At 51.8% G+C, this 17,260-nt stretch overlaps 1 protein-coding gene across 14 annotated transcripts in view; it reads left to right on the top strand.

Annotated features, from left to right (window-relative positions):
* Window positions 1–16,764, top strand: part of ENOX2 (ecto-NOX disulfide-thiol exchanger 2) — a 52,870-nt gene extending 36,106 nt beyond the window's left edge. For 11 of the 14 annotated variants that reach the window (XM_082323629.1, XM_082323630.1, XM_082323634.1 and 8 more), the window contains 7 exons: window positions 4,318–4,432; window positions 6,009–6,190; window positions 8,315–8,422; window positions 9,248–9,304; window positions 10,517–10,625; window positions 12,162–12,247; window positions 13,891–16,760. In XM_082323629.1, the coding sequence (XP_082179755.1) occupies window positions 4,318–4,432; window positions 6,009–6,190; window positions 8,315–8,422; window positions 9,248–9,304; window positions 10,517–10,625; window positions 12,162–12,247; window positions 13,891–14,022 (789 nt within the window). In that variant the 3' untranslated portion in view covers window positions 14,023–16,760. Of the gene's footprint in view, window positions 1–4,317; window positions 4,433–6,008; window positions 6,191–8,314; window positions 8,423–9,247; window positions 9,305–10,516; window positions 10,626–12,161; window positions 12,248–13,890 lie in introns of all 14 variants that reach the window. The other 3 variants (XM_082323639.1, XM_082323638.1, XR_014229421.1) reach the window with 2 other exon arrangements.
* Window positions 16,765–17,260: the final 496 nt, after the last annotated feature.

The raw sequence follows: 17,260 nt of genomic DNA, 5'->3' as shown, positions 1-17,260 counted from the left end.
GCTACTGCTTCTCAAATCTCTCTTCTGCAATATGCAGGTGTCTGTCTCGCGAGTAGAGCCCCAAGCCGGCGAGCACAGATATTCTACCCAAATCCCCGCAGTGTGCCAGTCCGTCAGGCGCGTACACCGACTTCTGTTACGGATTTGGAGGCAAGGCTATACTAAAGTCGCCTGTGCGGCACATCAGTGCCATGCGTGGTATTCTGATGTGTCTGGAAGAAATGAATTCCACCATCGCTTCTCTCCTGACAGCACTCGGAACAGGGAAGAAGAAATGGCACGCAAATATTTTAAAATATTCCATTTCCAGTAATACCTTTGTGTTGGAAAATGACAGTGTTAATTAGTCTGGGTCGTTAGTCTTTAACTCTGTTAAAATACCATCGGTTTTTAACTGAGCCTGTAATAATGAGCGTCTAAAGAGAAACGTGTTAGTCTCTGAGGGGTGTTAGTTTGTGAAAGACGTGGGATTGTCTCAGCCAGGGCATGGAAATGAAAGCAGCAGCTCACTATATGCTTTCATGTAGGAGGGATCTCACAGGGTTGCTTTTGGTGAAACAGTAATTAATCCAGCGCTCTTGGGTGTTAGTGCAAGTTGTTTGTGATGTACGTTATCCTTATTTTCTAGTGTGTGTCAATGTTAATCTTTCATGAAATGGTGACGCATTGATATTCCAATGTATGTGTGACATTAACCAACAGAAAAAGGTGCATCAACTAGCTGATCAAGTCTCTCTCCATAGATCTCATCTGCAAAGGCATAAATGACAGATTTGAGATAAGAACGTGATTTATAGACGGGAGAAATTGCTTTTCTGGAAAGAGATTGTACATCTATCATTCTTGTTTCCATAGAGAAAGAGGTCACATATAAAAGCTATATGGGCTTTGCTTTCTTAACCTTCATAATATAGTAATAAAGAACATTGAACTTTGTCTGCAAAGCAGAAACATGATAAAGTTTTCTGTTTGGTTCTGTTAGGAAGTCTCATATGGCTTCTTACAAGATTTGTCTTCCAGACTGCTTGTGCCTAGAACCACAGAAGGGTTTGGGTCGGAAGGGACCTTCAGAGACCACCCAGTCCAACCCCCCTGCCGTGGGCAGGGACACCTTTCAGTAGATGCAGTTGCCCAAAGCTCCATCCAACCTGACCTTGAACACTTCCAGGGATGGGGCATCCACAGCTTCTCTGGGCAACCTGCTCCAGCGCCTCACCACCCTCATCGTAAAGCATTTCTTCCTTATGTCCAGTCTAAACCTGCCCTTGTTTAGTTTAAAGCTGTTGCTACAGGCCTTGGTAAAAAGTCTCTCTCCATCTTTCTTGTAAGTCCCCTTTATAGATTGAAAGGCCATCGCGGGGAGTACAAATTTAATGATACCCTCTCTGCACGTTATAGATTGAAAGGCTGCAATAAAGTCTCCCCGCAGCCGCCTTCTCTCCGGGCTGAACAACCCCGTCTCTCTCAGCCTTTCTTCCTAGCAGAGGGGTTCCAGCCCCCAGACCATTTCCGTGGCCTCCTCTGGCCCCGCTGCAACAGCTCCATGTCCTCCTTGTGCTGGGACCCCCGAGCTGGACGCGGGGCTCCGGGGGGTCTCCCCAGAGGGAGCAGAGGGGCAGAATCCCCCCCCTCGCCCCGCTGCCCACGCCGCGGGGGATGCACCCAGGAGACGGCTGGGCTGCGAGCGCACGTTGCCGGCTCACGTCCAGCTTTTCACCCACCAGCACCCCCAAGTCCTTCTCTGCAGGGCTGCTCTCAATCCCTTCATCCCCCAGCCTGTACGGATACCGGGGATTGCCCCGACCCAGGTGCAGGACCTTGCACTTGGCCTTGTTGAACCCCGTGAGGTTCAGGTGGGCCCGCTCCCCCAGCCTGTCAGGTCCCTCTGCTTGGCATCCCTTCCCTCTGGCGTAAATCTTCACGTGGCTCTGTGTTTTTCTCGGGTATCGAGTTCCTCATTACAAACTTGGAAAACAAGTCTATCCCAGCAAAGCCAGAAGTCGTCTTTCACCTTTAAGGTTATTTAACATCAAAAGTTGACAAGCTGGTGATCCGTGATCACCCTTAGGCTGGGTATATGCAGGCCACCTTCCCCCATAGCTGTGACCTGAGAAAGGTCTGTAGGGTTGGATAATACCCAGCCAGCGGCCTCCTGGTAAAAAGCAGATGATCGATCCTCCACAACGTTGGAAAACTCCAAATGACTGTGTTTTCCTGGGAAGTTTCCAGCTGTGATCTCCCCATGAGACTGCACTTCTGGGACTTTCTTTCCAAATCCCACCGAGTCAAACCTTTCGTAGTAGCTAAAGGAGGAGCTAAGGTTTTGTTTTATACCCGATAAGCCAGGCGGGGAGCCTGATTCAGATGATGCCTCTACTTTGAGCCCTAGTGCTCCTGTTCTTCCCTGCTTACTGAGGTTGCTTACTATGCCTGGGGTGGGAGCGCTCTCTCCGTTGGGAGCTGTCTTTTGTTCCAAGGTAAGTTCTCCCGGTGGGAAGAGGCTGTGAGAGCACTGGTGAGGCCTCTTCCAGGAGTACTTGCTGCTGGGCTCAGCCTGCTGGTCTCCCCCAGCTTAGGGCCTCCTCTTGAAGGAAGGTGGACCCACAAGATGCATCTTCTTGGTACAGCTTTGGCAGAATTTAATCCCGTGGATCACCGCATCGGAGAGAAGCCTGGCGGGCAGCTCAGGGAATGGGTATGTGTTGGGCAGTCGTCAGGCTAGGCCAGGGTTTTATTTTTATCAATGGTGACTTAAGGTGGTTTTCCCAGGTAGTGCCGGCAGGTCCTGTAGCTGCAGGCAGCTCCTTAAGAAGCCGTGGAAGCTCGAGAGCTGGTGAACCGCCACGCTGTGGTAGCTGCCAGCCAGCGTATTCCCTTGCTCAGGAAGGGCCGAGCTCAAGTTATTTGGCTTCTCCGATGCTTTCCCCTCTCCCGCAGGGCTGCCCTCGGGCGCGCTCGGGGCGCCGGTGCACCACGGCACAGCCCGCAGTGCAGCCCGGCCCCGCTGCGCGCGAGGGGCTTCGGGGCCGCTTCAGGCTTTCAGCTGCTGAGCAGAGTCAGTTCAAGACGATGGGAGGATTTCCCCCTGATCTTCAGCCCAGCTGCCGTTTTACGGGTGGTCTCTAGGGCAGGCAGCAGTTGCTTTGGAAGCGTAGCCAGCGCTGCCCGTCGCGCTCGGATCTGCCTTGTTCTTGCCCTTTCCCTGCTGCCGTTCCCGAGGTGTCCGTTCATCCAAGGTCGTTTGCCCTGTTGGCTGCTCTTGGTGGACGTGTGCTCGGTGCTGGCAAGCAGAGTTTTTGTAGATTTTACTCTAATGGCCTAAAACTTTCAAAGAGCTGGACATTAATTTTATTTCATAAGCAAATCTTCTCTCTTTTCTCCTGTGGCTGTTTCTGGGGTGCATAATCCAAGTGAAGCTGTGGTAAATTGACATCGGGTAGGGACACTTGGCCGCCTGTGCTAGCCTCTAGTAAGTATTCTTGACATCTCCATCTCCTTGAATAACTGACTGCTGTCTGAACGTCGCTTGTCCTGCGCTGCAGAGGGGATGGGGAGGCTGAGCCAGGCGTTTCCTTGCCTTGCAAACGGGCTGATGCGTGTCTGTGCAGAGCTCGCTCTGGTTTGGTCTGGTCCCAGCTCAGGCTGGTGCTGTTAGCTCCTGAGAAGATACGGCCTAGCGCCATTTCTCGCGGTTTGCACGGCAGGGCTGGCTTCGGTCAGGCGTACTTGTCGGTGATGGCTGAACCAAAGTACTGCTCGCTCACTCGGAGTGGGGGCGTCCGTCCCAGGCGCCGAGCAGGAGGGCGCGGGGCGGGAGCCCGGCGGGATGGCGTCAGGGACGGGTAAGAGCGGCACAGCCCTCGGGTGCGCGGGGCAGGGGAAGCCCGGGTAGCAGTTGGTGGTGGCAAGGAGTTACCGATCTGGATGTGTGCTGGAAGCAAGACGACGTGAGGTAGCGACCCGGCGGAGGTTACGAGGTTGGGCAGCGCTGAATGTAGGAGAGGCGGTGGGTGTCACGCAGGGCAGATGCGGGGAGAGGGTTCACCGAGAAACTACAGTGGGCAAGGGTAGGTGCCTGCCCTGGGGCAAAGAGCAGGAGGGAGATGGAAGAACTGGTAATACCAGTATCACTGACCGATTGACTTGTGCTAGATATTTTCCTTGATCTCATAGTCTGTGCCAATTTTTTTTTATCATTTCCCTTTTCTTCTGTCATGGATTTGCATTTTGCAGACTTAGATTTCAGCATCTTTTTATCCGAACAATCTGTTCCTTGTAATCTGTATTTAAAAAACCCCTCTACTTTCTGAACCTTAGGAAATTCGTAACATTCATAATGATGAACTAATGGGTATTCGAAGAGAGGAGGAGATGGAAATGTCTGATGAAGAAATAGAAGATCCATCAGAGATGAAAGAAACAGAAGAATCAGGTAAAATCACTTTTTACAGCTCATAAACGAAGTACTTGCCTTTGCAGTGGTTTCTCTCGGGAGCCCCATTCCGACTGTTCTGTACCCCAGAACTGTCACGGGCAGAGCAATCGCCCGCAGTTCTCGGGAGCTGTTCTCCTCCCGGTGCCTGGTGTGAGGTCGCCTGCAGAGCCGCTCTGTCCCTCGCGTTTCTCCTAAGCAATGTAGTTTGTCCCTAAACTGTCTTCTGCCTCGGAAAACTGTGAAAGGCCCATCTCTCCAAACATTTCTGCTAAAAACATCTAGTCTTTTCTTCCTTCTGGGCTTCCTTCGCTGAAATAAGCAGGAGGACACCTGCTTATTCAGGCACCTCCGCTCTCTCAGAAGGTGCCTTGCTGAGACACCTGCGCTGTCTCGGAAACTTCTGCTGTTCCCGAGCATTTCACTGGCAAATAGGCACAAATCTTGTTGACTGCAGGAGTGTTTCGGTGGCGTTTGGGTACGTTTCCCACCGCCGTGGGCTATGCTAGGGAGACTGTTTATAGGCTGTAAGTTGAAGGCTTTTCTTGCCCAACGAGGGTCCCGCCTCCCCCTCGTTGTTGCTGACCTCGGCAGTGCCGGCACAGGCCTGCCTGCGTGCGTCTCTCTCAGCTGTAGTCGAAGCTTAGAGAATCTCCTTGCCTGGCCCTGCGCTGTGTGGCCAGATGGTGCATGGGGGCAAAGAGTAGCCCCGACGGCCAAGTGACCAGGCAAAATCTGTCAGCTCTTTGCATTCATAAAGAGCAGGGGCTGGAAACTGCCTTTTTTTTTTGTCCAGATCCATTTTAGGGAGTTAATTCATTTCCACCTTGATTTTCTGATATGAGGAAAGCAGTTTTTGATTTACTGAATGTTGCCCGCCGTCCTTCTCTCTGAAGTGTGCAGCTGCGCAGAGCGGGGTCCAACACCCATTCACTGCCCGGGAGAACGAGTGGGGGCCATTCGATGAAACCCACCCGAACCCCCCCTCTTCCCACGCAGCACGTCCCGTCTGTCTTCCCTGTCCTCCCAGTACAGCGCGCGCGTCCCAGGCAAACCTACCTCCGCGCGCTCCGGCCACGGCCCAAGTGCCAGAGGTTAACAGCAAGGCAGGCTGTGCCCTCCACGTCATGGGTGTGTTTTGAAAGCTGTCTTTGCAGCCATAATGTTGTATAATTCCATTCCTGAATTTATCAAGCCCTGCGTGGACACCAGACTGATGCCGGTGTTTCATCCCATGACTTGGAGACATTCTTCTGGCTGAAGGTGCCAGTGGAGCCTGGCCCAGAGTCTGTCAGCTTTGCTGGTTAGGAAACCTGCTTCCTTGCCGGCGTGGTCATTTCACCCCAATAAGTCCTTTTGCTGCTTTTTGTTTTTTCTTCCAACTTAAAGACCGCATTCATCACCGAGAGGTGCTCTTGTCCAGAGGAGCTTGTTTTCTAAAGAGACGTCACAAACAGCGGTTGGGACAAATTCATTTTGGTACTCTGGATTTGTAACTGGGCGGTGGGGGGGAGCACCCAAGGGCTTCTTGCCCCCAGTTCTTTGCCTTTTGATCCCTGCCTGCCTTGTTCTCCAGCGCTGGTATCGCAGGTGGAAGCCCTGAAAGAAGAAAACGACAGTCTGCGCTGGCAGCTGGACGCCTACCGGAACGAGGTGGAGCTGCTAAAGCAGGAGCAGGGCAAAGCGAGCAGGGACGAAGACACAACCAAGGAGCAGCAGATGAAGCTTCTCCAGCAGGCTCTGCAGGGGATGCAGAAGGTGGGCCTGGTCTCTTCTATAGCTGTGGCCTTGCTACCAAGGCAAAGGAGCTGTGGTGTGGGGCAGAAACACAAGCAAGGGCGTTTTGTTTTTCAGTGGGATCAGAACTGGCAAATGGGAGCAACTTTCTGTCACTTCCAGTCTTGCCAAAAACCCCCAAACAACCAAACAGGGAAAACAGGGATTGTGTATGAACTGATAACCATGGAGTGCTTTGGGATGGAAGGGACTGTTAAAGGTCATCTAGTCCATCCCCCCTGCAATGGGCAGGGACAAGATCAGGAGCTGATAAGTCACATGGAGACAATCCATAGCTTATGGATTCCTTACGTGCTCTTTGCTTGGCCACACTGTGACTTCTGAAGTACCGAGCCTGTGCTTGCCCCCTCCGTAACCGTGTGAGGTCCTGGTTCCCAGCAGGAGCAGGAAAGTGGGAAATCCCAAGCTTGCTTTGACACCTTTTCTGAACTTCCCTGGGCCTTCATTCTCATGGAAATCCGTAGGGCATGTCTTGTTCTTTGGGATTTCCCTGGGCTGAATATCAAGCGGTTTGGGTCCTCGTAAACCTTAACAGTAGCCCTTGGGATATTAAGCCAGACTGATAACCAAGCATATAGAGCATATCACAGTTCAGGTAAGCACTTTGTTTAAAATAAGACCCTGCAGCAATGCCGTGAAGGCTGTGGTCATTCTCTGGATGAACCTGACGTGTGAACTGGTGGCACTGGTGTTTGTGATGTGGGAGCTGGCAGGAAAAGCCTTCCGTCGTCACTGTCAGCCTCCAGCACGGGAGGAAAGGGCGGGAATTGCAGGGCATAACTGGTTTCCCTTTTTGCAGGTGTCAGGTAGGCCAAGTTTCTCTTTACACCGCTGCCAGGATGAATGGTGCTGGGAAAATACTCTGGAGGAGCTGCCTTGATGAAAAACAATGCTGTTTGTTTGTAACCGTAATGAATAGGATTATGAATCTTTTTTCTTTTTCTTTTTTTTTTTCCCTTCTAGTTGAGGGAGAAAAATATTAAACAACTGATTAGGGGTGTTTTAAGCATGGTAGAAAGCATTTGCTGAAATATATATATATTTTTTTTTTTTTCCTGGTGTGTGTGTCTCTCTCTCTCTCTCTTTCTCCTGGTTTGACTTAGGAAAGCTGCTAGGCTAGTGCCTTTGCCATATTAGCGTTTAAGCTTTTCTCCTCCTGGTGACTTGATCTTGCCTGCTTCTGGGAGGCCCGGTGCTGTTAGCAGTCTGCTGAGCACTGTTTTCTTCTGGCTCTAATGGGACATCGATCACGCTTTTCCTCTGTCGCCTGTGTTGGTTGGTTTAGTTAGGTTTTTGTACTCGTCTTTTCCCTATGGACACATTCAAGAGTACAGATTTTTTTTCTGAAAGCAGACTGTTATGTCCACAACCACAGCTTGGTTCTCCTTGATAGACGCCGGGTTGGCCTTGAGGATTTCATCCCGCGCGCCCCCGAGGCTGCGGTGCAGCGCCCGGCTGCCTCCCGGGCTCTGCCGGCCCGGGGAGCGCACCGCCTGCTGCGGGGTGGCCGCAGGCACCCTGCGCTGCTGGGCTGATGCCCGGGCTGCGGAGCAGTCGTCGCGTTTTCCTGCAGCGTGGAATTGTGCAAATAGCAGCGCCCATCTCCTCGCCCGTAGCTGTTTCAGAGTATTTTCTTAAATTGGAAGACATCTCCGTATTAACGGGGGGCTAGAGATCTAGGAAGACTTTAAGGTGACTTCCCCAGGTCACTTGTTTCTGCGCTGCTGTTTCCCATGCACTGACTGTTTGCACGGCCGTAGCGTGAACCAGACCGGGGGAGAGGACGCGTGGGCTTTAACGCGGGTCAGGCCCAGCACAACACATGCTGTATTCCAGGGACAGTGAAGGTTTATTCCTCAAGGAATTGCTGCCCCATGTTTACAAAGTCATGCTTTTTTTGTATGCTAGTAGGCAAAGACGTTTCTAAGGTACATTGTAGAAAAGATTTCTCTGTGTTGTAACCTTTGAATTGTTCTGAATATGATCTGTCTGGTCTTCATGGAAAAGCCCTTATTCATTTTATATTCTTTAAATAGTAGGAGGTGAAAGGCAGGTTAAGAACTGAGTTTCTCTTTTCTCTTCCAGCATCTTTTGAAAGTACAAGACGAATACAAAAAGAGAGAAGCTGAGCTAGAAAAAGTGAGAGAAGACAAACTAAAAATAGAAACATTATTGGAAAACCTGAAGGAGCAGGTATGTGCCATCCCAGTGCTTCCTCATCCTCAGTAGTAAATGCAGTCCTTGGGTGTCGTGGTCCGTCACGAGCGCGGTGAAGGACAGCGTAGAAGATGCCGAGCCCTGGCTTAGGAGCAGTTGGCTTTGGAAGGCTAGAACAAATCACCTGCCAGATCGGGGGATGTCTATCAGTAATGAACTTGCTCATTGCTTCATGTACCAGTGGGACAATCTACATAAGCGACTGTTATAAATAAAAGATTAACGTTTTGTAGTATATGGTGGTATTGCAGCTGAAATGTGTTTTTCTGCAACCTGAGCTTTAAAAGATAAGAAAAAAGGTTCTCAATTATCAAACGTTGACTTTTAGATTTGCATTCTAGGGATGTGTTTTGATTTGACCTCCATAAAACACTATTGAATTGAAAGTTTTTGTCAGTGTTAGAATATTCTTGTGCTTGCTGGGTTTATTCTAAACAGAAACACATACTGCTGCTTCTCAGGTGTGATCCACTCTGTCTTTTGATTGTGGACCCATGCATGAATCTAAACTTGCTTGGTCCTCTCCTCTGTGGCGCAGTCAGGGTTACACGGGACAGCCAAGGAACATGGGGCAGCACTTCTCACTGAGGACCACAGAGCCACGTCCTCGGTCTTGCCTCCGATTTCCAATCTTTAGCCCCACCTTTTTGTGCCATGAGCTGGGAAGATAACGAATGTCTTTCTGTAATTAAAAATGGCTTCATACCCCAGTGATCTTCAGTGCAGGAGCTTCAGTGATACCAAAGAACAGAAATAACAGACTGTCGTCGGTAACCTTTCCTTCTCTTCACCTCTCTGTAGCAAACCATGGCAGATGAAGAGGACAAGGAGAGAGATGCAATCGACTGTCAAGGGAATGTAAGTCTAAGAGTTTCTTTTCTGCTACTTTAGTCAGAATATCTTACTGAGGGAAGTAATGCACCTCGCTGTAAAACGAGCAATTTCTTAAAGCTTGGTTTGTTGTGAAGTGTATAAGCGTGGTACATACAGATTGTCTCTATGTACAAATTAAAACCAAGTTAGCCGTTGCTGGCAGCTTCTGGCTGGAAGAACAGTAGGTATTTGCAGCACTGCGGTGTAGAAATGGGTTTTGGTGTGCAGGATAATTTGTTGCACTGTTATTTCAACTAGCCTTCAAAAAGATCTGTTGGGTCTCCACGGGGAAGCAGGCACTGCGTTTCCAGTATAACGCTACCGGCTGAACTGCAGCCCCTGTGTCAGCCTGAAGCTGTCTCCGTTTCCACAGTGCAGACCTTTACCTTCTCCTGCAGAAGCAAATTACAGCCTGCTTAGGCCAGGACTGGACAGTTTCAGGCCGGAGTAGTTGAGAATTGCGCTGGCGTAAGAAGCTAAGCCAGCCCAAGGGACCGTTTAATTCTATCTTTGTTATTGGCCCAAGTCCAGTCCGTTTCACTAGTGCCCGGCGGCTGTTTCCCGTTATAGCTGCCTGTAGCGCTCAGACCGCTGGAATTCTGCATAAAACTTAGGAATAAAAGAAAGTCTTGCTTTTAGTGCACCCACCAAGTCTTTGCATCACTGGCAGCCTTGTGTTTATTTAGGGGATAATAAATTATGCAAAATTCTGTTTTAATTCTCTACCGCAAACTCAAGTCAAGGACAGTCTGATCCTAAACCCCTTGCAGGCATTGGGCACTTGGTTAATTGTATTGCCTCAGTTTCGGCATCTGAAAAGTAAATATCTGTGTCTGGATTAGTCACCACAAGGCTTTCTTTCTAGTTGTTTTTTTTCTTTTATTGTTTACAATAAAGCCCTTCGAGAGCAGGTATTGTACCAGCGAACAGGGCCGTTCAAGTGTGTGTTGTGGCGTCTTGCTTAACTTCCTGGGCTTTTAATCTGACTTGGTAATTCAGACAGAGCAGCACGAACATAGCTGTGCTTTGTTGGAAGCATTTTTGCAAAAGAAGCAGTAGCTACAGCAATGCAATGAATGCAGTGACTCACAGAAACGAGCAAACGAAACCACGGAGCCTGCCCGAGCTGCTGCCCGATGCGTAAGAGTGCCTGCTGTGCTGCTGCTGTGTGGAACGGGCCCTCCGTTTTTTTTGCAGGAGAGCAGTACGTCCAGAGTTTGTGTGTGCAGCCAGGAGAAGGACTGTCCGGTTGAGAAGACGTTGAGCAATAGTCCAGTGAAATCTGAACGAGAAGTTCTCTTAGTTGGTAAGTTCTTTTGATGGGCTTGGTGACGATGCCGGAGACCTGAACTTCCAAGTGGCCTCGCAGCTCCCGCTGGCCACCTCTTGTTCCTTTGGTTATGCCGATGGAGGTGGGAGTCCTGGCACCGAGGAAAGCCTCGGGCTGTGGTGGGGTCGGGGTTTCGCCTTGTGCATTGCTCATGTGGGGACCTCGTGCTGTGCACCTTCCAGTCAAAACCACAGGCGTGTAAAGGGGGCTCGTGTGCAGTGACAGGCCAGGTCGCATGTGCTGGAGCACAAGTTGCTCTTCTGGGAGGCATCACTGAAGGCAGTAAGGTACGGAGGAGGGTCTGCCTTCATTCGGTTAGAGCCTAATCAGCCTCGCAGGATCCTCAACAGTGTCACAGGCTCGAAGACTTTAACCAGCGTGAGCACTGCAGCACCTCCCGGTGCGGATGGCATTTGTGGCCCCGCGCAGCAGTAAGGCACGCCGTTAGGTCAGGCGTGGTGTACCGTGGACCCCGAGCAGACGAGCTCGTCTGGCTTTAGAAGCTGTAGCTGGAGTAGGAGGAAGGGTGGAGAGGGGTGGCAGGGAGAGAAGGCCGGGCTCAACGGGATGAGAAATATTGCCAGCAGTTTCAAGCGATGCTCACGAAGGGATTGGTGACCTCTGATTTACAGCGCAGGTGTATCGGCTACCCTTTTTATTTCCGTTCCCCTTGCCTGTTCCTAGTAATATTGAAAAATAACCTAATGTGGCACGCTGTGACTTTTCAGCCCAAAGCACTGGGTAGGTGGGGATTTTCTGGAGCATTGAAAAGGAAGAGCAGAAGTCCTTGTCTCGATGGGACAAGGCATTTTCTTTAGTTTGTTGTCACTCAGGCAAGTTCTCCTTAGCCATCCCTCTACATCAGGTTTGAGAACAATAATAAATCATTTATTCTTATCGAGGTGGATCTGTTTGTTGCCAGATCATGGGCTGGTTTCTGCATTGAGAGGGAAGGGACTTTGGGGAAAAACAAAGGCACAGCCTTTTTCTGCAGATGATTTATCAGAAATGCAGGTCAGTGTTTTTGATGTACAGTCCTGGCCAGGAGCTGGAAAGGAGTCTCTTTGTGACAGGGCGCAGACTGGGATTGCTCTGTTTAACTGGGTGCTGCAAAACTGTTGGGATGGGACACGCGTGCCGCCGCTGCTCTCCCCGTTTCACCTCTGTCTTTTCCTGCTCCTTGACCTTTGACGGTACCGCTGGAGGAGAGCTCTGCTTTCCCTCTCCTTGGGCCTTGCATCCCCACAGGCGCGATAACCTCGGTGCGGGTCATCATTGGGCACGTTACCGGTACTCGGCAAGGAGCGAGAGCGGTGAGGGCCGTTGTGAGTGCTAACCAGCAGCGTTGGTTAGCTGCTGTTTCCTTTGCAGTCTGTGAGCCAAACCTCGCTGTACTTAGAGCCAAAAATGCCTGATTGGATCCCTCTGTGCTGTGCCGGTAGTAACAGAGAGCCGGTGTTGTCGGCTGGCTCTTGTCTCCTGAGAATGACGCTTATGGTGTTCTTTCCCCAGGAATAATTTCGACGTTTCTTCACGTGCATCCGTTTGGAGCAAGCATAGAGTACATCTGTTCCTACCTGCAGCGCCTGGACAGCAAGGTAGGTGCAGCAGCACGTGCGGTTCCCTGAGCCGGCCTGGGCGGTATGTTTGTGCCCTGGGTGCGTTCGGTCTGGGCGGCTGGTAAAGAGCTTCGCTCCCTCCCTGGGAACGGTGCGGGGGCTGGACCCTAAGAACTGGTGGCTTTTAACGGGATAATTTGCTGGAAGAGGTCAAGGGAAGGGGTGAACTCTCTGAGTCACAGAAGGGGTTGGGTTGGGAGGGACCTTTAAAGACCATCTAGTCCACCCCGCTGCCGCGGGCAGGGCCCTCTTGCAGTAGGTCAGGTTGCTCAGAGCAAGCCAGCGTCTGGCTTAGCCCTTACACAGCCTAACGTTAACCTAAAGACAGAGCTGAAGGTGATGTTCTTACGGCAGATGTTCAGTGTGATCCTGCTCGTAACTCAAGAAAACCCTTTGACGATAGCTGTATTTTGCAGCAGTGAATTCCATCTTCAAAACCTCCATCTAAAATGTATTTTTGTTTATTCTGTTTAAGTTTACTGCCTGTGTTTCCCTTATCCTTATGACCTCTAAGGAAAAGAGCAAACAAGCTGCCTCTTCCATACTGTTTATTAGCTTGTAACATCTGCTGTGCCACTGTTTGTGTATATTCTCTCTAAACTGAACAGTCATACTGTTTTTGTGTCTCTGAGCGAAGTTTATCCATATTTCTGATCTTGTAGCCCTTTGCTGGGCCTTTTCTGTCTCTGTTTTGGTACTGCCAGTGAAGTCCTTTTCAGGAGGGTGCTGTGCAAGGGCCCTATACTGCAAAAGCACGAGCCCTGAATCACAGTCCCTGCTGCAGGGGTCTGTGCTAAGTGGAGGGATCGAGTCCTGGGCGCAGGGGTGGAGGAGGGCAATAACGAGCAGCTCTTGTGCCGTTTCCTTAGCACAAGGAGAAGCTGCTGTTTCCCGCAGTGTTTCTGTGTACCGCTGGCCTCGGGCTCCTTGTCAGAGTAAACGGGGAGGGACTGTGCAAAGGCTTTTGAAGGTTCAAGGAAATTACATCTCGCTACTCTTCTAGACCCTTCTTCGGTTGTCTTCCCTAAAGTGCCCCGGGAACGGGAGGCTTCCTAGCATGGGAATCATCTCTTGGGTTTGGAGCTTTTTCAGCTGCTTTTGTTTATAACTTACTGTTTAATTTTCCTCGTTCTAAGAAAGCATGGCCCGCTGGCCTGTGTTTTCCAGGCTCACTCCAAAGACATATCTAATAATTTATCTTCTTGTTCTAGTTCTGAATTTGTGTATGAGGCAAACAGCTCCTTTATTTTCCTTTGGAGCTGCTAAAGAAATGCCATCATATTATTCATCTGACTTCTGGCACGTCCTCTTTGGGATCTACAGTGTAGAAAGGGGCTACTGGAAGTTTCTGCACTAGGTGGAGCAGAAGGGCCCTGGGAAGGGTGCATCCTTATTTCTGGAGTTTGTTATCTCTGCAGCCATCTCACGCCGAAGTGCGACGGTAGCACAACTCACGTCATCCCAAGATTGTCAGCGTGCCTGTTTGGACAGGACGCCTAGGGAAAGCCTAGATGTGCTTTAGCAACTAAATGTGTTTGAGCTTGAATATTGCCAGCCGTTACAGGGCTTCCGTAGCCAAAAGCATCTTCATCTTTAGTGACGTTCTCCTCCTCTTTTCACAGATTTGCACCGCAGAAGTGGAAGTCCTCATGACTCGCCTCCAGAACACGTTCAGGCAGGAGCTGAGCGGGGTTGGGGCCAGCCTAGAGAAAAGGTGGAAGTTTTGTGGCTTTGATGGCTTGAAAATGACTTGAGCTTTGACTTAACGCTGGAAACAACAGCAGGATAAGTACGCCAAGACAACCTGGGATGCCTCGTACCTCTGTTCACGATGATTATCTTGCACGCATGACGGACTCGGGTGGTGTAATATGTAAGTGAAACTGTAAGTTCAGAGCAGCACTGGAAGAAACTTCGAGTTCTGTAGCTTCTTGGATCAGTTATTTGTTAATGGGCAAGTGCTGTTCAATATATTTTGTGAAAAAAGTTCATGTCTGATATTTTTAAGCACGGCGTGTTGAGTATATGTTTTGCCAATGTTGTATGTGTTTTGTGTGCCCAAATCTCTCATCCTGTACCTTCTTTTTACTGGTAGGAACAGCCATAGACTGTCCTGGAGCAGCAACAAAGAAGCATTTTCTGGTTTCTAGAACCACCAAAAGGGGAGAAAAAGGCATTTTTTTAGACATTTCTATGATTAAAAACGGAGGTATGTTTAAACAGAAGAAGATGTAGATGGCTCGGAGTTCTCTGAGCCAAGCAATTGGTCCTTTTTCATGCTATTTTCTCTACTAATGGTTTAACTGTTAAGCTGAGATGAAGGCAGTGTCACTAGGAGCCAAGTGTGATTCTGGCAGTGCCACTGGTGGTCCGTGCATCGCAGAGTCAGCCTGTAAATAATTTTTTTACGTGGGAAGGGTATTTAATTTTCTGTTGACCTGGGTGGAGCAGAGAGCCTACATCAGACCTCTGTTTTAGTCATGGCTTACCACCAAATTTCTCCACCCACTTTGCTTTGGAGACCGAGCTTCTGGAGGTGCTACAAGCAGCACAGACTTTTCTCCTCCTCAGTCTTCCCAAAGGCTGTTCCTCGTGTTGTCAGTAAATGCCAGGCTGCTCCCCAGCCCTCTGCAGACGGTTAGCAAGATGTAGGGTGAAATGCCTGGGCCCATCGGCCCAGCCTGGCCGGGTCCCTCTGCAGAGCCGTCCTGCCCTCCAGCAGATCAACGCTCCCGCCCAGCTGGGTGTCTGCAAACTGACTGAGGGTGCCCTCCATCCCCTCGTCCAGATCATCGATAAAGATATTAGAGAGGACTGTCCCCAGTCCTGAGCCCCAGGGAACCCCGCTTGTGACCGGCCGCCAGCTGGGTCGTCGAGCTCGAGACAGCCGAACACTCCCTGACGCACAGGGCTACCCCGCCGCCTCTCCGTCCTTGCCAGTCCCTTCTGAGGAGTTCGTAGCCGTCCATCGCAGCCCTCCGGTGGCGTGAGCAGCCCGCCACGTTTCCGTGATGGCAGCTATATCGTAGCTCTCCAGCTGCACAACAGCTTCCAGCTCCGCCTGCTCGTTGCCCGTGCTGTGCACGTTGGTGTAGACGCGCTTCGGTTGGGCTCTTGACCCTCCTGCCTTTTTCTAGGGGAGAAGCCCTGATTCCTATGTGACTGTTCTCAGGTGCTTCCGTGCTTTCTAACGCTTCAACAGCCTCGCGCCTTTGCTGCTGCGTAGATCGTGGTCCCCTGCCCGCGCCGAGACGGCTCAGGTGCCGCGCACGTTGGTACAGGGACATTTCACGTGCGCTCCCGTGTACTCCGTGCATCGTGGAGCGGATGGAAGGACCTCGCTAGCACACCGTCCCTCAAACATTGGGGTGGTGCCCCCAGGCTTATCTCTAGCGAGCCTGGTTTTATCCCTTTTCCCCTTCAAATCCAGTTTAAAGCTCTTTCAGTGAGCCCTGCTAACTCCTGCGCGAAGATCCTGCTCCCCCTTTGAGACAGGCGTACCCCGTCTGTCGCCGGCAGCCCTGGTGTCCTGTAGACCCAGCCATGATCAAAAGACTCCAAATTCTGCTGGTGACGCCAGGCTCGGAGCCAGGCGGGGTGGTCACGGCAGAGCCCGCCGCCGTTCCCCCCATCCCTTCTGTCGCTGCATTCAGCCAGACGGAGAGAGGACAGGGTAGGCTGTGTTCAGCAGAGACCTCTCCTTGGGAAAATCAGGAAGAAACTTTAGAAAACGGGGCAGGTTTAGAGCCCAGAGGGCAGGCGGGGTCAGGGCAGACGTGGTCAGAGCCCCCAGGAGCCGGGGAGGGCACGTCCTTGCCTCTGCAGCCAGGGGAGATGGGCTGGGTGAGCGGGGCGCGGTGGCTGGGTTTCACCTAACATGTGGCGGCCGATGCGGCAGCAGGACTCGTTAGGCTCCGGTCCTCCGGAGTGTCGGCCGCAGGGCGCGGGCTGGGAGCTGGGGCTTGGGCAGGCCACGCTGGGCGGCTGGAGACCCATCCTGCGGGAGCTGGCGCGGCCGAGACGTGCTGCAGTGCCGTGGGGGAGCGGGCAGGTGGTTGCGGGGCAGCAGGAGGGAGTGGAGCGATGGCTCTGTGCTGTGAAAGCCAGTGAGGGCCAGGTGGGTCCTGGGTCCTGCTGCGTCCCCTCTCCAGGCTTTCCTTCCCAAGGCCCTTCCCGAGGGACTGAGGTTTCCCTGAAGCCTTGTGTGCTCTTTGCCACCAGGAGAAATCTGTTCTGCCGCTGGGCTCCCTGGACGGTGAGGATGCAAGTGGGATGCCGCTGCAGGTCCCCAACCCCTCTGGCTCCGGAGAGAGCTCTGGGAGCCGGCGCCTCCTGGAGCTGGAGCGGCTGGCGAGGGCCCCGGGCACGGCTCGCGTGGGTGCCGCAGCGGGCACGGGCGAAAGGAGCCTTTCTGCCGGGAGCGGGCTGCCTGCTCTCCTGGCCTCTGGCACGGAAGGCTCGCTGTGCTGGAAGCAGATGGAAACCCTTCTAAAGAAATGTTCTGAGTAGTTGTGTCACTGCAGGTGAACATTGTATTTTTAAGGAATAAACATTTTTTTATGGGCAAACCTTGGCCCTGCTGCTTTCTTTTTCTCACCTGGCTTACCTCGCCCGCTGCAGGGAGGGAGGCGCTCCCTCCCGCGCCCTCCGCCAGCATGGGGCTTCGCTCTCCTCGCGGCACGTTGCCAGAGCCCTCACAAGTGTCGGGCCAGCGAGCGATCGGCAGCAAACGGCTAAGGAACGCTCCCCGCTTCCTCTCCAGCCTCTGCTGTGGCTTTACTCCACAGGCAGTAAATTGAAGGTCCGTGACCTCCTCCTTCCTTCTGCAGAGCAAACGGCGTATGCTAAACGTTTGGGGCGGCCGTCTGGTGCGGCACAGCGTCACCGGTTTGCGCTGGGTGAGGACGATGGGCAGTGAGGCGATGCACAGAGAAAGCGGGACCGCGGCAGCCTCCGCGCAGGTGCAGCAGCCTGCAGAGGGGTTCCCTGCCC

The sequence above is a fragment of the Platalea leucorodia genome (assembly GCF_965183815.1).
Source record: "Platalea leucorodia genome assembly, chromosome: 10".
NCBI classification, from domain to species: domain Eukaryota; kingdom Metazoa; phylum Chordata; class Aves; order Pelecaniformes; family Threskiornithidae; genus Platalea; species Platalea leucorodia.
This window is presented reverse-complemented; position numbering and strand designations above follow the sequence as displayed.